Genomic DNA, 23,670 nt, shown 5'->3' on the forward strand with positions numbered 1-23,670 from the left:
TGCATTTTACATTTCCTATGTGTTAAACACACACACACACACACACACACACACACATGCACATTTCTAATAGTTATCTCACATCAGGGCACAATACCCTCTGCTTGCAGCTGGCCTGACAGGTGAGGACAGACAAGCTACCCCTAAGATACAACGAGAGAAAAAGCAGGTGCAACCCATAGCTAAATTTCAACATCAGTCCTTACCAACTCTCTAATGGGCTGAGGTGGCAGCGGAAGGTGTGTGAGACTGTGTGCCTGTATGTGTTGGTGGGTTTCTGGAGAAATGAAATGCAGTTGAATATAAAGATGTACATATAGTCCACTACTTCCACTACCATTCCTCCTTAAACCATCCCGTTCTTCTTTATACCACAAGAAAATCATATCAGTGCTTTTCCTAATAGTAAAGAGAGAACCAAGGATACAGATCATCAAGGCATAGAGTTTCTTGTACATAATATTATTTTCTTTTTCATTTTTAAAAAATATGCATGTATGTATGTGCATGTGTGTATATAAATTGTGTTAAGAAAGTAACGCAATTTTTTTTGTTTCTGACTCTTATTAATAGATACCAGATAATGTTTATTTAAAATACTAGTGATTCAGTAAGTCTTCAAAACTATAAATTAAATCACAAGTTGAAGAGATAGTAAGGATCGTTTACTCGACTCATCCCCAACTCATTTAATAGAGAAAATAAGTTACAGAAAGGCTAGTGTTTGGCTCAGGGTCATACAGAATGCTAGCGTAGCATCTGGGATGACGGGAAACACCAGGGCATGTGAAAAATGCCAGGACTCCTGAAATTGGCATGTGTTCTTTAGAATGCTCTGGATCATCCCACCCTGCGGCAGCCACACCAAATCCTTCATTGCATAGTGTTGTGGACACTGCCAGAATTCTCCCATTTGCTTAGGGTTTCAAAGATGTACTAATCCCTCAAACACATGTTAATATATGTGTTTTCTTTGATGAAGAAGGACAGATATAAGCTTGCGTCTCCAAAAGTAAGCTCCTCCTTCAGCACCACCCATCCATCCTGTTTCAGAGTGAGAAAGCTCACCTACAAATTCAGAGCTTTTCAGAGTGAGGGGTTCATGCTCTTGGGGTGGTGGGGTGAAAATTAATTGAGGCAATGCTCTTTTTTTTTTTTTTTTTTTTTTTTTGAGGCAATGCTCTTTTGATGAAACAGAATACTTTCCTCCAGAATCGCTCTCCCTTAATTATACATAGCCTTTTTTTCCACTCTTTATTGTTGTTTGAAACTCTTGACTCCCCCCGTCTTATTCCTTATCCCTTGGCTATGACATCTGCCTGTCCTTTCTCCTCTGTCCACCATCCAATCTTGACCTGCCCTGGGAAGAACACACAAGCTGAGTCCTGATCACCCAAAGCCACCTTCACCCACCGACTAACTCAGGAAATACAGTATCGTGAGGAGTAAAAGCATCAGTTAGATCCCAGATCTCCGCTTCTTAGCCCTGTGGCCTTGGGCCAGTTGGACCATAACTTACATAACCATACTTTCTTTGAGATACACTTAGGATATTTGAAATATTTTGCAGCAATGAGTATCTATGTATCTAAAAATCTGCGCACTGGTATAAGTATTCCTATAGAAAAGCTTCCTAGCAGTGGAATTGCTTGGTCAAATGTATATCATTTGAAATATTGATAAGTGCTTCCAAAGTGTCCACCAAAGCCATTAACATACAAGACAAAGCAGAGATACGTTTATTCCAGATGATAATTTCGAATATTATCGTAGTGGTAAAAGGCTACACTTTCCCTGAATCTTTGAATTTGCAACTGAGGTCCAAGGTCAGACCCTCCAATCTTGCACCTTTCGTGTTTCAGATGCAGGAGTTTTCTTAACATGGCCAGGCATTCGCCTGTTCGAGTCTGGCGTTTATTTGCTGGAGTCATCAAAGAAAATGCAAACTCAGAGCCAATAATTTCAGCTTCTGTCACTCTGTAGTTCAGAGAGCTGGATTGTATCTCTAAATCCTATTATAAAGGCTTGTGCCAAATGATTGCATATCTTTGATTAGAATGAGTTGATCTAATTAGACTTTTCTTAGTGTTTTCCTCTGGACTCCCTCTCAACTACTTTTACATTTTTTATTGCTGTTTTACATTACACAAACGATAGTCTCTCTATGAAAATCCAAACGTTAGGAACATATAGAGAGTAAAGTATGAAAGCCATCCTTCCAGATCTTGCTGCACTCTGTATCTATATATCTATAGCTATGTCTCAGACATTCTTATTTTTTCAGTCCATTACTTAGTGTCTAACTGCTCTATACGACATTATTTGAGTTATTCAAATAACTCTCCAAGTAGATGTGGCAAAAGCAATGAAATACAGGGACAACAAGAATAAAGAAATAGTAACTCCCTGAACATTTCTTTCTGTGACAACTGTGGGAGTATTTTGATAACTGTTGGCAGCAGGACACTGCATGTGATGTGGGGACGGAAACCTTGGCATTCAAACAAGCAAATGGTTTGGCGACAGTTTATTAAATTTCTGCCATGTTTGCAAAAGCCAGTAACAATTTCTCAGACTGCAGAATTACTACATGTGACAGGTTTGAGAATGTTTCGCAATATTCATCAAGTAAATCACCCTTCAAAATTAAAAATTATATGAACTCTTTCAATAATTGTAACTGCTAAAACAAAAGCTCACTGGTGTATGTATTTAACCTGTGCATTTTGGATGATTGTCTGCCATGGAATCAGAGGCTAAGCAAAAACATCCAAGTAAAATTATAATTCAGTTTTACTGGTAGGTTTCTGTCAAACTATTACATCTTCTTCAGGCCCAAAATAGTCCACATTCCTTCCCTAAAAATATAACTGTGAATGCCTACATTAAAAAAAGATTTCAAATCAATAGCTAACTTTATACCTTAACGAAGTAGAATAAGAAGAGCATACTAAGCCCAAAGCTAGCAGAAAAAAGGAAGTAATAAGGATTAAAGCAGAAATAGAGAAATAGAAATAGAGAACAGAAAAACGATAATCAATGAAACCAAAAGTTGGTTCTTTGACAAAATAAACAAAATTGACACACCTTTAGCTAGATAGACCAAGAAAAAAAGAGAGAAAAAGAAAATTACTAAAATCAGGAATGAAAGAGGGCACATTACTACAACCTTAATGTAATAAAATGGATTATAAGGAAAGCTATGAACAACTGTATACCAGAAAATTAGATAACTTAGAGGAAATGGACAAATTCCTAGAAAGGCACAAACTACCAAAACTGACTCAAGACAAAGTAGAAAATAAGCCTATAATAAGAAAAGAGATCACATTAGTAATTTAAAACCTTCCCACCAATAAAAGACCAGGTTCAGATGATTTTACTGGTGAAGTCAGCTAAACATTTCAAGGAAAATTAATATTAATTTTTTACAAACTCTTCCAAAAGATAGGAGAGGCAGGAAAACTTTCCAACTCATTTTATGAGGCCAGAATTACTCTGAAAACCAGAAAAAGATATCAAAAGAAAAATATACAGACCAATATCCCTTATGAGTATCTGTGCAAAAAATTCCCAACAAAATACTAGCAAACTGAACTCAGTAATCTACAAAAATATTATATACCATGACCAAATGGGATTTATCCCAGGAATTCCAGGGTGGTTTAATACATGAATATCAATCAGTATAATACACGATAAAATAGAATAAAGGACAAAGAAACGATAATCTCAGTAGATGAAGAAAAGACATTTGAGGACTTCCCTGGTGGCACAGTGGTTAAGAATTCGCCTGCCAATGCAGGGGACACAGGTTCGATCCCTGGTCCGGGAAGATCCCACATGCTGAGGAGCAACTAAGCCACAACTACTGAGCCTGCACTCTAGAGCCCGTGAGCCACAACTATTGAGCCTGCTTGCCACAACTACTGAAGCCCGCACATCTAGAGCCTGTGCTCCGCAACAAGAGAAGCCACTGCAATGAGAAGCCCGCGCACCACAACGAAGAGTAGCCCCCGCTCACATCAACTAGAGAAAGCCCGTGTGCAGCAGCAAAGACCCAATGCAACCAAAAATAAATAATAAATTAATTTTAAAAAAAGAAAAGACATTTGAAAAATCCAACACCCTTTTTTTCTATTGATTTACAAATGTTGTGTTAATTTCAAGTGTACAGCAAAGTGATTCATACATAAATTGTATATATATAATGTAATATATATATATATGTATGTTCTTTTCCAGATTCTTTTCCATTATAGGCTATTACAAGATATTGAGTATAGTTCCCTGTGCTATACAGTAAGTCCCTGCTGTTTATCTATTTTATATATAGTAGTGTGTATATGTTAATCCCAAACTCCTAATTTATCCCTCCCCCCTTTACCCTTTGGTAACTAAATTTGTTTTCTATGTCTGTGAGTCTATTTCTCTTTTGTAAGCAAACTCATTTGTATACCTTTTTTAGATTCCACATATACGTGATGCCATATATTTGTCTTTCTCTGTCTAATTTATCTCACTTAGTATGACAAGCTCTAGGTCCATCCTCTTTGCTGTAAATGGCATTATTTCATTCTTTTTTATGGCTGAGTAATATTCCAGTGTGTGTGTGTGTGTGTGTGTGTGTGTGTGTGTGTGTGTGTGTGTGAAAAAAAATGTGTAATATTCCAGTGTGTGTGTGTGTGTGTGTGTGTGTGTGTGTGTGTGTGTGTGTGTGTGTGTGTACCACATATATACCACATCTTTATCCGTTCATCTATCGATCTATCGATGGACATTTAGGTTGCTTCCCTGACTTGGCTATTGTAGTGCTGCAGTGAACATTGGGGTGCATGTATCTTTTTGAATTTGAGTTTTCGTCTTTTCCGAATATATGCCAAGGAGGTTTGCTGGATCATATGGTAACTCTATTTTAGTTTTTTAAGGAATCTCCATACTGTTCTCCATAGTGGCTGCACCAATTTGCATTCCTACCAACAGTGTAGGAAGATTCCCTTTTCTCCACACCCTCTCCAGCATTTATTATTTGTAGCCTTTTTGATGATGGCCATTCTGACTGGTGTGAGGTGATACCTCATTGTAGTTTTAATTTGCATTTTTCTAATAATTAGCGATGTAGAACATATTTTCATGTGCCTGTTGGCCTCCTGTATGTCTTATTTGGAGAAATGTCTGTTTAGGTCTTCTGCTCATTTTTTGATTGGATTGTTTGTTTTTTTGATATTGAGCTGTATGAGCTGTTTGTATATTTTGGAAATTAATTCCTTGTGGATTGCATCATTTGCAAATATTTTCTCCCACTCTGTAGGTTGTCTTTTTGTTTTGCTTATGGTTTCCTTTGCTGTACAAAAGTTTTTAAGTTTAATAAGGTCCCATTTGTTTATTTTTGCTTTTGTTTCCATTACTCTAGAAGACATATCCAAAAAAATATTGCTGTGATTTATGTCAAAGACTGTTCTGCCTATGTTTTCCTCTAGGAATTTAGGTCTTTAATCCATTTTGTATACATTTAGGTCTTTAATCCATTTTGTATACATTTAGGTCTTTAATCCATTTTGTATACATTTAGGTCTTTAATCCATTTTGTATACATTTAGGACTTTAATCCATTTTGAGGTTACTTTATGTATATGGTGCTAGAGAATGTTCTAATTTCATTGTTTTACATATAGCTGTCCAGTTTTCCCAGCACTGCTTATTAAAGAGACTGTCTTTTCTCCATTGTGTATTCTTGCCTCCTGTGTCATAGATTGATTGACCATAAGTACGTGGTTTTATTTCTGGGCTTTCTATCCTATTCCACTGATCTACAACACCCTTTCTTGATAAAAACATTCAACTATTGGTTGGCCAAAAAGTTCATTTGGGTTTTTCTGTAAGATGTTGCAGAACAACCCGAATGAACTTTTGGCCAATCTAATATAAATAGAAAGGACCTTCCTCAACTATCCACAGCTAAGACATTTATATACAACAGTGAAAGACTAAATACTTTCCCTTAAATCAGGAACAAGAAAGAAAAAGATATCTACTCTTTCCACTTCTATTTAACATTGTACTGGAGGTTACATCCAGGGCAATTAGGCAAGAAAATAAGTAAAAACATCTAGATGGGAAAGGAGGAAGTAATACTATCTCTATTTATAGATGACATGATCATGTATATAAAAAATCCTAAGGAATCCACTAAAAAATTATTAGAACTAATAAAAGAGTACAAGAAAATTGCAGGATACAAGATCAATATACAAAAATCAATTCTAGGGCTTCCCTGGTGGCGCAGTGGTTGAGAGTCTGCCTGCCAATGCAGGGGACATGGGTTCGTGCCCCAGTCCGGGGGATCCCACATGCCGCAGAGTGGCTGGGCCACTAGCAATGAAAATTCTGAAAATAGAATGAAGAAAATAATTCCATTTACAATATCATCAAAAATAACAAATTACTTAGGTATAAATTTAGCAAAGAAGTGCAAGACTTGTACACTGAATACCACAAAAGATGGCTGAAAATAATTAAAGACGTAAATAAATGGAAAGACATCCCATGTTCATAGATCAGAAGACTTAATATTGCTAAGGTAGTGACACCCCTCAAATTGATTCACAGTTGCAACATAATCCCCATCAAAATCCTAGCTGGCTTTGAAGAAACTGACAAGCTGACTCTAAAATTCATACAGAATTAAAAAATAATCTCAAAAAAGAAGAACAAAATTGGAAGACTCATACCTCATGACTTCTGAACTCAGTACAAAACTACATGAATCAATACAATGTGGCGCTGGCATAAAGATAGACATAGAATGACAGAGTAAACTGAGTGTCCAGAAATAAACCCTCATGTTTATGATCAGTTGATTTTTGACAAATGTGCCAAGACATTAATAGGAAAAGACCTCTCCCACAGCCATTTGGGATGCTTGTTTGTTTTTTTAAATAATCTTATTTATTTATTTTTTTATTGAAGTAGAGTTAATTTACAATGTTGTGTTAGTTTCAAGTGTACAACAAAGTGATTCAGTTATACATATATATATTCTTTTTCAGATTCTTTTCCATTATAGGTTACTACAATATATTGAGTATAGTTCCCTGTGCTATACAGTAGGTCCTTGTTGTTTACCTACTTTATATATAGTAGTGTGTGTATGTTAATCCCAAACTCCTAATTTATCTCTCTCCCCAACCTCCCACCACCACCTCTGCTCTGCCCATTGGTAACCATAAGTTTGTTTTGTATGTCTGTCAGTCTATTTCTGTTTTGTAAACAAGTTCACTTCTATCCATTTTTTTAGATTCCGCATATAAGTGAAATTGTATGATATTTGTCTTTCTCTGCCTTACTTTATTTAGTATGATAATCTCTATGTCCATCCATGTTGCTGAAAATGGCATTATTTCATTCCTTTTTATGGCTCAGTAATATTCCATTGTGTGTGTGTGTGTGTGTATATATATATACCACATCTTCTCCTGTTGATGGATATTTAGGTTGCTTCCATGTCCTGGCTATTATAAATAGTGCTGCAATGAACATTGGAGTGCATGTATGTATCCTTTCAAACCAAAGTTTTCTCCAGATAATGTGCCCGGGAGTGGGATTGCTGGATCATATGGCAGTTCTATTTTTAGTTTTTTAAGAAACCTCCATACTGTTCTCCATAATGACTGTACCAATTTACATTTCCACCTACAGTGTAGGAGGGTTCCCTTTTCTCCACACCCTCTCCAGCATTTGTTATTTGTAGACTTTTTGATGATGGCCATTCTGACTGGTGTGAGGTGATACCTCATTGTAGTTTTGATTTGCATTTCTCTAATAATTAGCAATGTTGAGCATCTTTTCATGTGCCTGTTGGCCATCTGTATGTCTTCTTTGGAGAAATGTCTGTCTACGGCCATACCATCCTGAACATGCCCAATCTCGTCTAGAGAAATGACTATTTAGGTCTTCTGCCCATTTTTTGATTGGGTCGTTTGGTTTTTGTTTGCTTGTTTGCTTGTTATTGAGTTGTATAGCTGTTTGTATATTTTAGAAATAAATCCCTTGTCAGTCGCATCATTTGCAAATATTTTCTCCCATTCTCTATGTTGTCTTTTCATTTTGTTTATGGCTTTCTTTGATGTAAAAAAGCTTTTAAGCTTAATTAGGTTGGGTGTGTTTTGTTTTTCTTCAGAAAAGTTTATTTTATTTACTTCTCCTAGGCAAGTGAAAATCCTGGTGAGATGTCATCATGCTCCCTTGCCTCCTCTTTCTTTCCTTTGCTCTTCTCCCCCGAAGAACAGCAGGAGTGCTAGAATCAGTTGGAGAGAGCAAGATAAAAACAGTGAAAAGAAGTTTCTGTTTCTCTCCCCCAGTGAATTGGCCTTCCAACTTGCAGTCAAGGCCTTCATAAAATTAAACTTGTTTTGATAGTGATTACTTCTCTTGGATCAGCTGAGTAAGTGGAGCCAGTAACATAGCAGAGAGATTTTGAAGATCCAGCAAGTTTGCACAGGAGGAGAGGATACCAAATTAAGTCTTTGGTTTCTTATTTATGAAGATGATGTTACTTTTTCATTCACTTTTTGTTATGTGTATGAAATTTTGAAATGTGTGTGAAATATGTGTGAAACATTTCAGCTGTACAGAAAAGAAGAAAAAGTAGTATAACAAATGCCATATACCCACTGTCTAGATTAACAATTTGCCACATTTTGCCTCTTCCATGTTTTTATGAAATATTTTCTTTTATTCATTTTTAAAATTGAAGTGGAGTTGATGTACAATATTATGTTACTTTCAGGTGTACTATACAGCAATTTGACATTTGCACACATTATGAAATGATCACCACAGTAAGTCTAGTAACCATCTGTCCCTGTACAAAGCTATTATAATATTATTGGCCATTTTAATATAAATTACAGATGTTATGACATTTCACTTCTAATTTTTCAGTGTGTATATTTTTAATAATAATGACATTTTCTTACATAAAAGCAAGTTACACTTGACTAAAACTTTTGAGGTTAAAACTGGAGAGATTTCCAATACCACAAAGCTTTCATTATTATTCCCATCACTCTTTCCCTTACTAGCAGGAGAGGAGGGAAAAACTTGGACCTGTTAGAATTGGTCCAAGTACCAGCTGAGACTTTATTTTTTGGTGTTTCCAGAAAGGCCCTGACATCAGAAAGCAAAAATCTCTTTAATTCTAAACTATTGACAAAGACTGTGGTCAACTTAGGCCAAAAGCCAAAGCTCTCCTCATTGAAAAATGCAGTAGAAAGATTTGGCTAAATACCAGTAGCTTTTTTAAATTAAGAATCTCAGTCAACATGTTGGACATTTTGAATGCAGAAAGAAGGGAAGGGAGTATAGAAAAGAGAAAAGTGATGATAAGAGGAAAATCAGAAGAGAGAAGAAAAGAAACAGTCTTATAAACCCCAACTCAGATACCACAATCAATTCATCTCTTTCTTCTATCTACCTATATCCCTTTCTGTTCTAAGATTGTTTTTTTTTAATAAATTTATTTATTTATTTTTGGCTGCGTTGGGTCTTCGATGCTGGGTGCGGGCTTTCTCTAGTTGCGGCGAGCAGGGGCTACTCTTCGTTGCGGTGCGCGGGCTTCTCATTGCGGTGGTTTCTCTTGTTGCAGAGCATGGGCTCTAGGTGCGTGGGCTTCAGTAGTTGTGGCTCGCGGGCTCCAGAACACAGGCTCAGTAGTTGTGGTGCACGGGCTTAGTTGCTTCGCAGCATGTGGGATCTTCCTGGACCAGGGATTGAACCCGTGTCCCCTGCATTGGCAGGCAGATTCTTAACCACTGCACCACCAGGGAAGTCCTGTTTTAAGATTCTTGACTTACTAGGATAAAATTAAATATGCTTTAAACAGTTTATGAGAGAGAGAGACCATGTGTGTGTGTATATGTGTGTGTGTGTGTGTGTGTGTGTGTGTGTGTGTGTGTGTGTTTAAAGTGGTTGGGGCAGGAGGGAAAAGAAAAAATCTGTAGTAGTTGAGTAGAGGTTGCTTATCATACTGACAACTTTCCAGCAGCAATAAAATACGGTATTGTTACTAGAAGACTTGCTTATTCTCTGTTTCTGAATTTGAAGAGTAGCCTAGTTTTATAGTTGAAAATGCCTTTAAAATCACAAACCTCAGTCCCATTTTCTATATATGAGGAACCAAAGTTCCAGAGGTTTTAGATGGCTTATCTAAAAGTGTCTCTAGGGAAAAAAAGATGTAGTTTCTGGAATGGCCAATATATCTCCACTTTTGATTGTCAGTGCTCCAGGATGTTTAGGCCCTATCCTAGGGAGGAATGACAAGGATGGCCATTTCCGCCATAGGCTCTAACCCCCATATCCTGCTTCTTAAACTGCATCCACCCCATCAAGCATTTTCAAGGTCTCCATCAAAGTTCCCTGCCATTGTGTTCACTGGCTCCAAGCCAGAGGACAAACATTTGAACTTCTGTCCCTGTGAGGATTCCTAGCACTTCAGGGAATCAGCAGCCTGGCCTTTGTTAGAATATCACACTTCCAGGAAAAAAATATTTTTGAAAACTCTTCCAATTCCTAGGAGCACTCACATCTATAAGGCACAAGGCAAACCTTAAAATTCAGTGAAAAGCAAGAGGGTTTTAAAGGTTATCATATGAGAAAATATGCCCTTTCTTCACCTCTCCAGAGAAACACAAATCTTGGCTTGTTTGATAGACAGAATGTTGTCACTTAGAGCATTATATCAGTCGTGAAACAAAATGTTAACCTTCTGCTGCTCTTCCAGTCAGCTACTTTTCATCAGGGTCAAAAAGAGCATTCCAGAATAATTAAAACTATCCACCTGCTTTAAAGGGGAAAGATCCAAGAACATAGCAGTTTCCTAAATCTTTGGGAATAAAAAGGTGTCATTCTGTTTCTTGTCTATCCATCTAATCTTTTCTGTAGCAAGTTTATTCATGTTCTCTAACCCCTTCCCAAAGGTCTTAAAGATGAAAAATGCAGTTGAGATGCTGGTAATAAAAGTTATTTTAGGTATAGAATTTCATCAGCATTAAGAATTTGATTATGCAAAAAAATTAAAGGTTTATAGAGATACATTAGAGAAAAATGTGTTCAGGATACATAGTAAACACTAAACAAATCAAAAGCAGCCTGTTTTTGCTACAAGTACTCCTATTTATCTGTCTTAAGTTGGAGCACATACTAAATTCTGTACTTAAAAAATATGCCTTGTGGGCTTCCCTGGTGGCGCAGTGGTTGAGAGTCCACCTGCCGATGCAGGGGACACGGGTTCGTGCCCCGGTCCAGGAAGATCCCACATGTCGCGGAGCGGCTGGGCCCGTGAGCCATGGCCGCTGAGCCTGCGCTTCCAGAGCCTGTGCTCTTCAACGGGAGAGGCCACAACAGTGAGAGGCCCGCATACCGCAAAAAAAAAAAAAAAGCCTTGAGAACTAGGTACAAAGAAAAAGGGCCGCAGTGGATTTTATCCTTTTTTTCTGTACTCCAGGATAAATTAACGAAAATGCAAAGAATATTTTTATGTCATGTTTTTCTTTGTTGGCCAATGGCAAAACATACCCTCTTGGTAAATAGGCAGGTATTAGAATCCACTACAAAAATCTCAAATTCTACTGCTGCCAATTTGGCCATATGAATCAAAACTTCTGACTTTTTTACCACCAACTATCCTGAGGAAATAATCACACAAGAGTACAAACATACAAGAATGTGCATCACAGCTTTCTTTATGATGTTAAAAAATCAAAACAACCTAAAAGTAAATAAATATGGATCTGTTAAACAGTTATTATATCCCTAGAGCGCATACAATGGTGCCATCAGCACTGATATTGCAGTAGATTGGGTGACTCGGAAAAAGGGTTATAGGAGTGGAGGTAACATGGCAGTGCTATAGAGTAAAGGCTTTAGATATAGACAGACCTGGAACCATGTCCTGTTGTACCATTGACCAATTGGGTGTCCTGGGGCAATTTATTGGACCTCATTTACACCCTCAGTTCCTTCATATGTAGAATCAAAGGAGATCATGAACACAGAGCACTTAGCAATGAGATTGGCATGTAGAGATAACTGAAGCTTAAAAGCAGTACTACTGACTTTAAAAAGACATTGTTAGATGTTATGGACTGAATGTTTGTGTTCCCTCAAAAATCATATGTTGAGACCCTAATCCTAATGTGATGGTATTTGGAAGTAGGACCTTTGGGAGGTGATTAGGTCATGAGGGTGGAGCCCTCATGAATGGGATAAGTCTCCTTATAAGAAGATGCCAGAGCTCTCTTTCCTCCATGTGAGGACACAAAAAGACATCAGCTGTCTGCAACCTGGAAGGGGGCCCTTGCTGGAACCTGATTGTCCCAACACTCTGATCTTGAACTTCCTATCCTCCAGAACTTAAGAAATAAATTTCTGTTGTTTATAAACCACTCAGACTCTGGTGCTTTGTTATAGCAGCCTGAACTAAGTTGTTAGGTTAAAAAAAAACTTACAGTACTATCACACTCTTGTCAAAGATATATGGATCCATATATCCAACCAGTAGCTATATATCTATTGAGCATTTAAAAACTGACAAGCACTTTGTTAGGAAAAGGGACTACAATAATGAGATTAAAAATTAGACCCTGTCTTCATGGAGTTCACAGTCTACTACTGGTGACTGATTGTGACCAATTGAGTTTAAAATCCCAGCTTTGATACCAAAGAGGAAGAGGGTAACGAGAGCTTGCAATAGTAGGATTTGATCTAGTCAGGAAGGGCAGGAAAATTTCCTAAGGAAATTGAAGTTTAGCAGAGACAGAAGGATGAAGAGGTGGTGACCAGCTGAGATGGAGGTGAAATGACAGCAGTGAACATAACAGTTCAGCATGTTGAATCTGGACTAAGCCCAGTGCCATTGCAAACCTTACTCTATCCCCCACAAGTTGTTGTGATTCTGGGCTTGTCACTCAATCTCTCTGTCCCAATGACCTCACCTGTAAAACGGAAATAATGGATTTTCTAATTTATATGATTATGAGGATTAAAGTAGGTAATATGAAAAGAATTTAGCATAGTGCCTAATATATATATAGCAAATATTCAATATATATATAGCAAATATTCAAAGATAATACTAAAGAAAGAACAAAGAATGAAGATCCAAGTGCAAAGAGGGAACAGTATATGCAAAGGCCTTGTGGTATCATGATGAGAAAAAGGGAATGAAGTGGTGCTGTATATTCTCCTTTTATTCTAAAAGCTGCTGGAATCCTTGAAGGTTTTCAGCCAGGCTCTCCATGGCCTCCATCGCCCTCCCTCTCAACCTTTGTGCTACAGTCCCACATGCCAACTCTCACTCTGTGAACTTGTCACAAGGTCTGTGCACCTGGTGTTCCCTTTTCATAGACTGTTCTTCCCACCTGTTTTCTCCTACTCCCTTCAACTTTCAGACTAAGCGTCACTCCCTCAGACTAGCCTTCCCTGACTTCCCAAATATGCAAACCCTTAATTAATTAGTCCCCCTAGTATCCATGCTTGCTTTGCCTGATTGATGTCTATCTCATCCACGAGATGAGATATTGTCTGTTACTGCACATAATTGTGTCCCAAGCCATCAGCATAGTGGTTGGCCTATAATAGGTGCTTATTTCATGTTGTGTAATGAAAGAGAGAAAGGATGGGAGAGAAGGAGGAAGGTAAAAAAGTGGAGAAAATTGAAGTGGGGTGAAGTGGTGATAAAGTCAACTCAATTTTAGACTTGATTTTAATTTAAATATTTAAAAATCAATTTTAACTGATTTTGAGTGGAACATCTAGATATTCTAAAAACAGGGAAAACTGATTTGGAGTTCAAGAGAAAGATCTGAGCTAGAGAGATATAGACTACAGAGTTATTAGAACATGAAAGATAACTGAAGTAAGGGAATGGGGAATAGCAGGGTCTTTAGAGACAGATGGTTCGGGTTCATTACCTGTGTGAATGTGGGCAGGTTAGTAAGTCTCTAAGTCACCAGACAAATACAGAAAGATAGGTCCCTATCACAGCCAGCCAAACTCCCAATAGTGTGTTTCCCACATCCCCAGGCTGCCTCACACCCAGCTGGTCACTCAGATTACCCTGAACATTCATCATACAGAAATCATACAGATTTTGATCTTCTATTTGTTCAGCCTCTGGAGTTGATCGGGTACTTACTGATACCCAGCAGTTATAGATAGGGCTGTTTAAAAACGCATAATCATACCTTTCCCCAGCTTCCTCACTGGGTTGTTGCAGAGATCCAAAGAGAAAATGTGTATGAAAGGACCTGCAAGATATCGTGTCAAACAAATGAAGATGACATTATCATGACACAGAACAAGTCACAACATTCAGGATGGCTTTTTCTTCTCCCTAGAAGAGAGAAATGCATTCCACTGGAGTCCATCTTCTCAGATATCTTAGTAATTAAGAACATGGGTCTTGGAAGTCAGACAAATCTGGGTTTAAAGCTGGTTCAGTTATTTCCTAGTTGCCTACTCCTGGGTCAGGGACTTAATTTTCCTAAGCCTTTGTTCTCATCTGTAAGATGATAATAGTACCTCTTCCCAAAGTTGTTTATCAGATAATGCCTATAAAGTGCTCTGCATAGTGCCAGAAAATAATACTTAATACATGGTAACAATTAATATCCTCATCGTCTTTAGAAGTGTTCTGGAGAGCAGCAACCAAATGCAAGAATCACTGCATCTTTCCTAAATCATTTTAGTATCCTCTCATCTAGGCTGTATTGCTATAGATCCAAGATGGTGAGTTAGACTGCAAAGCTCCCTCAACCCAGCGGAGTTTTACTTCCCCCACTCACTCTTCAATGAAGGACATACATTAAGTGTAGCTATCCTAGGCAAGGGGTCTCAGGAGAAAATTAGATATAATGTGGGTCAAGTTATATACAAAAAGGCAAATCCATTCCCAGCCGGTACTGAGGGATCTACACTCTTTGGGGGACTGCAGAGGAAAGACACAACTAGCATTCATTCCAGGACTGGCTCTTTTCTTATCTTGCTGTGTGACCTTGGGTAAATTATATCACTCCTTTGGTTCTCATCATTCTTAACTGTGAAATGAGGGAGGGGAAATGTGGGGAGGGGATGGAGTTGGGAAGTACCTTTTCCCCCAAGTTTTAGCTGTTATGACTCCATCCTTATAGACTAACTGATGCCTGTCCATCCTTTGTTTGACCCTGGCAAATGTTTGTTAAATGCTGTCTCTTCCCCAAGAAAATCCCGTTTTAAAAAAGTCATTTTCATATTACTTAATTCCCTATGAAGTTTCTAATTAACCTTCAATTTAAAAAAAAAACAACCACTGAGTTGATAATAAATGTGCTTTTAAAAAAGGAAAGAAAGCATTAATAACTAATTTACTGATCACTGGTGAACGTCACTTAACTGTCAGGTAGAACCACCCTGGAGCTGTTAAGTCATATAGGAGCAGAGACTGTGAAAGGCTGTCCTGCTTGTAGTAATTAGAACCAGGTGAGGCTGTTACCGGGTCCAAGACAAGGTGTTGAGGCAAGGAAGACGACTTTATCCGGAAAGCCAGCTGACCGAGAAGGTGGCAGACTAGTGCCTCTGATAAACCATCTTATCCGGGTTTGGATGCCAGTTTCTTTTACAGCACAGAGAGGGGGAGGAGATGAGGAAGTAAAGTAAAAAGGCCATAAATTTTGCAAATATCCCCTGGAATGGCCAGCCTTGTGGAGGGGATGTGTTCATTTCTTGTTTCTTGCAGCCTTCCACAAGTGTGCCTGGTCAGGTTGTCTCCCTGTGAGCTGAACAGAGGCACTTTCACATTCAGGCAGAGGGGCAGGGTTCCGAGGTAGGCCACTATGTATGATGATAATAACAAAAGCAACGAAAAGCAAAGGTTAAAGTCAAAGAAACATGGAGTCCGACTTAGCTCTCCCCTGTTACAAGGCTAGTGAGGGTTTTTTTTTCTTTCTTGGAAGAAAGTTTTGAGCACTGTATTGTTATAATAACTGGAAGAAAGATGTCACTTTGGGAGAGTCATGAAAGATCTTCTTGAGGGGCTGTAGAATAGGGCTTCTCTAAATATAGGTTTATTTGAGCACAAGTCATGAGTGTGCTTATGGGCATATCAGAATGAAAAACTGAAATCAGGCTTATTTCAGGAAAGAATCTGAGGGATAATGATGAGGGATGAGTAATAAGCATCCCATAAAGGACCTTAAATTCTATCCACAGGCAGTTAAAATGTATATGAGAAACACTTGGGAATTTATGTGGTTCTGGATATAGAAGACGTTTTTCCCTCTTTTCTCTAATTTGCAGAGTGCGGGCATTTACCAGCAACTTCTCCACACCCGTGAGGAAAAATAACCCATTCAACATAGAAATACCAAATCTGAGATGTTGTGAGAAGTCACTCAGTTTAAGAAGTCACTTCCGCCAGGGAACTCCTATGCTGCTGCTGTTTGTAATCATTTCAGTATTCATTTTCATCTTTGCACTAGTTTTGTACTTTATTAAGTAAAGAACACGAGTCTTTAAATTTTTTCTACAAGTTCTTTGGAGGCTTGCTTTCTCTATTGTCCAAGTGGTTAATGCCCTCATAATTACTAAATGCAGGAGACAATTTTCAATCGTCTTTTTAGCACTGAAGACAGTAAATACCTCCACCTCTGGCTCCTGATTCTCTCCGAGTTCCTCTCATACATTTTTGACTGCTCTTTCTTGTGTTCTTTTGTTTGTTTCAAGTTTGTTATTAGACTTTATTTTTTAGGTTTTAGATTCACAACAAAATTAAGCAGAAGGAATGGAGATTTCCCATGTACGCTCTGCCCCCAGCACATCCTAACCTCCCCCATGATCAATGTCTCCCACCAGCATGATACATTTGTTACAACTGATGAACATACACTGACATATCACAATCACCCAGAGTCCATAGTTTACATTAGGGTTCATTCTTGGTATTGTACATTCTATGGGTTTGGACTATGGACAAAGAAATACTGCCTGACATTTTAGTAATCAAAGAATATTGCCTGCCATCAAGCCATCAACCACTGCAGGTTCCCGCAGTGGTACACCCTGAGAGGAACTCAGGATGGTGAAAAACAGGATACTGGCCCTAGATATCAAAGGAATGATTTTAATGATCTCTGACTCTTGCATCTTCCCTACATAGAAAAGCACTAAACTCATTAACTTGAAATGTCTGTTTTTGTGATTAGCAGTAATCTTTTGACATTCTACTACATGGATTTGTTTGTTTGTTTGTTGTAGCAAAAACTCCTATATATCCTGGTTCCTCCCTTACCTCTTCTGAGCAGTCTCTCAGAGCTTAGCTGAGAGGCTGTATCCCAAGCTTAAGCCCTCAGAAAGTTTGCCGAATAAAACATAATTCTCAACTTCTAGGTTGTGCTTTTTTTTTTTTTTCTGTTGTCATGGGACTGAGCCCTGAACCTGGGGGGTCTGCACTAATTCTGGGTAGTTAGAGTCAGAATTGAATTGAATTGCAGGACACCCCCTCAGTGTCTAGAAAGTGGGAGAATTGTCTGGTATGAGGGAAGAAAATCCCATGCAAAAAGATCATATACACTAAGTGTATGTTTAATTTGGTAAGAAACTGCTGAAGTCTCTTCCAAATTGGCTGTACCATTTTGCATTCCCACCAGCAATGAATGAGGGCTCCTTTTGGTCCACAGCCTCACCAGCATTTGACGGTGTTGATGTTGTCAGTGTTCTGGACTTTGCTCATTGTAATAAGTGTGATAGTGGTATCTTGTTGTTGTTTTAATTTGGACTTCCTTGATGACATATTATGCAGAGTATCTTTTCATATAGTTGCGTGTGTTGACCTAAAACAAATAGACTGTGAGTTATTTCTCCAGCAAAGATGGGTTTACTTGGGATCTGCAGAGAATTGCAATTTGGGATCTGCATCCATGGTGAGCCAAATGCAAGTCCCTGCACTGCAAGGGAAGGAGAACACTTTTATAGAGGGTAAAATGAAGTTGGGAGGGCTAAAATAAACAGTAAAATAAACAGAGTTCATGGCTTTTCATTGGTTGAGTCCTTGCCAGGGAAGGAGTCTTTCTTCTTCCTCTTGGGCGCTGCTATTGTCACAGGGCATGAGAGCGTCTCATTCTGGTCCCCCGACTCGATTTAATTGAAGTTTCTGTTTTTGTTTTTAATTTATTTATTTTATCTTTGGCTGTGTTGGATCTTCTTTGCTGCCACGCGGGCTTTCTCTAGTCGTGGCGAGCAGGGGCTACTCTTTGTTGCGGTGCATGGGCTTCTCATTGCGGTGGCTTCTCTTGTTGCAGAGCACAGGCTCTAGCTGCACAGGCTTCAGTAGTTGTGGCTCTCGGGTTCTAGAGCGCAGGCTCAGTAGTTGTGGCACACGGACTTAGTTGCTTCGCGGCATGTGGGATCTTCCCGGACCAGGGATCAAACTCGTGTCCCTTGCATTGGCAGGCGGATTCTTAACCACTATGCCACCAGGGAAGCCCGAAGTTTCTGTTAATTAATTTTTTTATGCTTACTATCTCTATATCTTCTTTGGTGAGGTGTCTACTAAGGTCTTTGACCAATTTTTTTTGTTTTTAAGTCTTTATTGAATTTGTTACAATATAGCTTTTGTTCTATGTTTTGGTTTTTTGGCCACAGGCAGGTGGGATCTTAGCTCCCCAACCAGGAACCGAACCCGCACCCCCTGCATTGGAAGGTGAAGTCTATAACCACTGGACCACCAGGGAAGTCCCCTGACCAATTTTTAAGATTGGGTTGTTTTCTTATTGTTGAGTTTTAAGAGTTCTTTGTATATTTGGGGTAATAGATCTTTATCAGATACATTTTTTTGCAAATATTTTCTCCCAATCTGTGGCTTCTAATTCTCTTGAAATTGTCTTTCAAAGAGCAGAAGTTTTTAATTTTAAAAACTTTAATGAAGTCTAGTTTATCAATTCTTTCTTGCTTGAATCACGCCTTTGGTATTTTATCTAAAAAGTCAGTACCAGGGACTTCCATGGTAGTCCGGTGCTCCCAGTGCAGGGCGCCTGGGTTCAATCTCTGGTCAGAGAACTAGATCCCACATGCTGCAACTAAGGATCTCTCATGCTGCAACTAAGATCTGGCACATAGTAAACAAAAAAATTCACCAACAAACCCAAGGTCCTCTAGATTTTGTCCTTTGTTATTGAAGGGGAGCAGAATCTGTCACCCCAAAATATGCCTCTTTGGCAGGAGAATTATTTTAGGCTGATACTTGTAAGAAACAGCAAACATAGGAAAAGCCCTGAAAACTGAGTAGAAGTACAAAAGCTCCTTTTGTAGGAGACATTTATATTTCTAAGGGAGATCTCTATTTGTATGGGTATCTCCCTCTCTGTACCTAGAAGAGAAGGGTGATTCTAAATCTCTGGAAACACTTATTAATGGAGAAGGCAGTGAATTAAATCTGCAGAACAACCTTACCCTTGTTTACTGTGCTTTTGCTGGTCCCCTCCCATAACTGGCCTGGGTGGGGGGGGGGGATAGGGGGGGACCGCAACATCTTTTGTCTTTAACTACAGACGGCATCTAAGGTGGTGACTTGGGCCATTTTGGAGAGTTATTCAGTGTTCTTGGATATCTCCCTTGAATATAGAAGGTATACAATTTACTAAATGTGTTTGTTTTTCTCCCATTAACCTGTCTTTTCATTACGGAGGGATCTCAGCCAAGAACCTAAAAAGGGAGTGGAAAAATTATTTCTCCTTCCCTACATTATCTTCTAGGAGTTTTGTAGTTTTGCAGATTACATTTAGGTCTGTGATCCGTTTTGAGTTCATTTTTTGTGAAAAATATAAGGTCTGTGTCTAGATTCACTTTTATTTTTTAACATGGATCTTGTTCCTACCTCTTATTGGATTTATTTCCTTAGATTTACCTCTAGATGAATATTCACTTCTTTTTCTGATTGATCTCATTCATTCATTCTCATGCTTCTCCCATCTTCTAGAAAGGTTCTCAAATACCAGTCCATTGAATAGTTTCATCAGAGTCAACCAGGGTGCTTATCAGTAATGCAGTCAGCCCTCTGTATCCACAGGTGCTGCATCCTCAGATTCAACAAACCACAGATCAAAAATATTCGAAAAAAAATTCCAGAAAATTCCAAAGAGCAAAATTTGAAATCTGATGCGTGCTGGCAACTGTTTACATAGCACTTCCATTGTATTAGGTATTATAAATAATCTAGAGGTGACTTAAAGTATATGGGAGGATTGCGTAGGTTATATGCAAATACTAATGCCATTTTATATAAGTGACTTGAGCATCCTCAGATTTTGGTATCCATGGCGAGTCCCAAAACCAGTCCCCCTCAGACACCAAGGACAAGACTGTACAGCTTCCCAGGTGCCCCTGAGATAGAAACTTCTGGGACTCAGAATTTTTAACATAATTTTAAGCAGAGAGTCATATTTAAGGATCTCTAGGAGATTCCAAAGAGCAATCTTAGCGATCACTGTTCTAGGGGAAGCTGATGATATTTACATCTACTTCTTTTTTTAAAATAAATTTATTTATTTTATTTATTTATTTTTGGCTGTATTCGGTAGTGGCGCTCTGGCTTTGTTGCTCTACGCCATGTGGGATCTTCCTGGACCAGGGCTCCAACCCGGGTCCCCTGCACTGGCAGGCGGATTCTTAACCACCCTACCACCAGGGAAGCCCTACATTTATTTCTTTATCAATTCTAAGGGCTTCCTGAATTCTAGCCCAATTTTTCTAATAGTTGCTGGTCATCTCACTAGATAACCCTTAGTCAACTCAACCCAATCCTGTTGGAACTATGTATGCTGCCTATGTTTCGTTTTCAGGTAATGATGCTATCTATAACCACATATAGCCACCCAGGCTAGAAATCTCCATTACTACGACTCCCCCGCTTTCTCACCTCTATAGCTGACACAATCATCTAGTTAGATGACACAGTCCTGCTGTGGAATACCATTGGAATCTACCTGCCTCTTCACTTACTGTGACCATTTACTTCATGCCTCATCTCTTTCTCAGAACACTGCAATGGTTTTCAGACTTGTCTAACATTCTGATTCTCTTATCTCTAAACCATTCTCTACATTTCCATATGAATCATCATTCTAAGGCAACAATGTCTTATAGAACTTTCTGGAATGATGGCAATGCTACATATCTGCATTGTCCAGGAGGACAGACACTACTTGATGTGGCTATTGAGAACTTCAAACATGACAAGTATGACCGGAGAATTGTATTTTAAATTTAATGGAATTCAAATTTATATAGCCACATGAATCTAGAGGCTACCATAATGGACAGAGCAGTTCTACTGTGGATTATTTTATATCCTACCCTAGTGCTTTCCAAAAGCTCTTTACCTACAGGATAAGGTCTAGAGTCTATAGTATGACATTGAATGACACTCATAATCCAAACGTCTTTTCAGTTTCTGCTACCTCCCCTGCCCCCATTCCACATGTTCTACTCTAGCACTGTAGAAACTTGCTTTTCCTAAACAAGCCATAAGTTTTAGATCTCTCAGCTTTTGAGCCTGCTCTTTGCTCTGCCTAGAATGTCCTTCCCTTATTTCCTTCCTTTCAAAAGTTGCCCCAACTTTCCATGCCGATAAAGAGTGTATGGGAGGACGTGTGTAGGTTATATGTCCTGCATGCATCCCCAACATAGGAACCTCCCCTTAGCCTTGACCTTTGATCTTGAACAAGCTGTTTAGCATCTCTCTGCCTGGTTATCTCATCTGTAGAGTGGGAATGATAATATTTTCTCTCTAACAGAGTTGTTGGAGGATTAGATATTGCACTATTCAGACTCCACTGCTGAGAAAGCACTCAATAAAAAACGTATTATTTTCTGTCCTCCCGTAACACTTATGACGTGGTATTTGAGGCCTTTCCAGGTGAGACTCATTCTCTCTTTCCTCAAGACTGTGAGCTCCTTAGCAGCAAAGACTTGATCTTGTTCATCATTGTCCTCCAGCCGCCGCATATTGTAGCTATTTGACAAATGCCTTGACTGGGGGACAGATAACTGAGTGAATCAATTATTCACATAGGGTGTCACAGAATTTTTTTTAAAAAGTACCCCTTTTGTGTGTGTGTATCTTTAGCAAGGAGCAAAAGAGGCAGATAGTTGGGGCAAGAATGAGAAAAGAGGGTGCCAACAACTTTTCTTCTAAAGCATTAAATCTTTCTTGTTACTGCCCAGAAAAACTGGCGTTAAGCCTGTTGTTGAATCTGTATCCTTTCTCCTTGCTTGACTAGAGTATAGCTCTCACATTTTTGCCATTTTGACTTTCCTTTCTGGGTCCTCTGCCCCTCTCCCGCCATGGGCGTTAAGCTTCCATCACTGTCACCAAGGAAACAGCCGGGATGCTCATTCCTCACAGCTCTGCATATCTGAACTCTGGTTGCCTTTGTCCACTGAGCTAACTAAATTCTTCGTGTGTACACCACTAAATCAACTGTCTTCTACACAGAACTTTAACCATTATTCTACGTTAAAAAAAAAAAAAAACGTGTAACTTTTTCTTCTCTTGGGAATGGTCTTTTTCCAGACCTGTCAGTACTGTTGAATGCAGCGGACATTTTCGGTCCCTAGGAGTAAATATAAAAATTGCCTGTTTAGCCCTTGCACTGTGTGCACTGTAAGTGCGGGTCAATTTTAAAGCACTGCAACAGAGCATTCATAATGGGTTTCGCTTTTAAAAGCACTGTAGACCAAAAATAAACCTGACCAAGGGCAGCTGTAGAGTTTTAACATGTGGAAAACTCCACAGGCGGCAGTTATATAACTGGAAAGAAACATGATAAATATTTCACACCGTTAGATGAACTTCTAACTCTGACACGTGAAAAGCAAAGAACACAAAACACACCTCAACTCTCCAAAGAAGCAGAAAGCTTATACCGAGAAGAGGCCAAGGCGATTGCTAAAATCTGAGTCCTGCCTTCCAGCTCGAGTCTTGATTGCTTTTTTTCCCCCCTTCGCCTCCAAGGCGGAGCCGGCGAACCCCATCTCCCAGGACCGCCTACCCCGCAGGTTCGCGGGTTGGCCAGAAATTTTCCAAAGATCTCCACCCTTAGGCTGAAAACCCCCAGAGAAGTTTTGTGCCAAGGAGGGGAAGAGAGGAGTCGGAGCAAGGCAGGCACAGTGCCCCCTCCTCCGCGCCCCACCCCCAAGCCCTGCGGCCAGCGCCTCCCGCGCCCGGGCTCCTCGCCCTGGGGGACAGCTGGCAGCCCCGCGCCGGACCAGACACAAAGCCGATCAATCCCGGCGGCGCGGGGGCGGGGGCCAGTTAAGAAGACGCCCCTGGAAGGGGGAAACTGACATGCCATCAGGCCCCGCCCCTCCCCTCCCCTGCAAGAGTGTCTCTGCTCCCGCCCCGAGAAGTTCAGTGCCCCCCCGGGCTGCCTCCCGCGCTTCCGCGCTCCCGCCGCCGGGACCCTCGGCTTCCGAGGAGCCGGCAGCTCCCGACCCCGCGAAGATGGCGAGGAGGAGCCGCCACCGCCTCCTCCTGTTGCTGCTGCGCTACCTGGTGGTCGCCCTGGACTGTAAGTTGCTGGGGTACCGCCACCCTCCCACCCACTCCTGCTGAGACCAGCTCCCCCAAACCTCCAGCCC

General features: G+C 39.6%; 1 protein-coding gene across 1 annotated transcript in view; it reads left to right on the forward strand.

Annotated features, from left to right (window-relative positions):
- The first annotated feature begins 23,353 nt into the window (after positions 1 to 23,353).
- JAM2 (junctional adhesion molecule 2) overlaps positions 23,354 to 23,670 on the forward strand; it is a 65,197-nt gene continuing 64,880 nt past the window's right edge. Inside the window, exon 1 of the mRNA XM_024732013.1 lies at positions 23,354 to 23,600. Coding sequence (XP_024587781.1) covers positions 23,378 to 23,600 — 223 coding nt within the window. The 5' untranslated portion in view covers positions 23,354 to 23,377. The remainder of the gene's footprint in view (positions 23,601 to 23,670) is intronic.

The sequence above is a fragment of the Neophocaena asiaeorientalis genome, unplaced genomic scaffold (genome assembly GCF_003031525.2).
Source record: "Neophocaena asiaeorientalis asiaeorientalis breed wild unplaced genomic scaffold, Neophocaena_asiaeorientalis_V1.1 scaffold55, whole genome shotgun sequence".
NCBI lineage: Eukaryota > Metazoa > Chordata > Mammalia > Artiodactyla > Phocoenidae > Neophocaena > Neophocaena asiaeorientalis.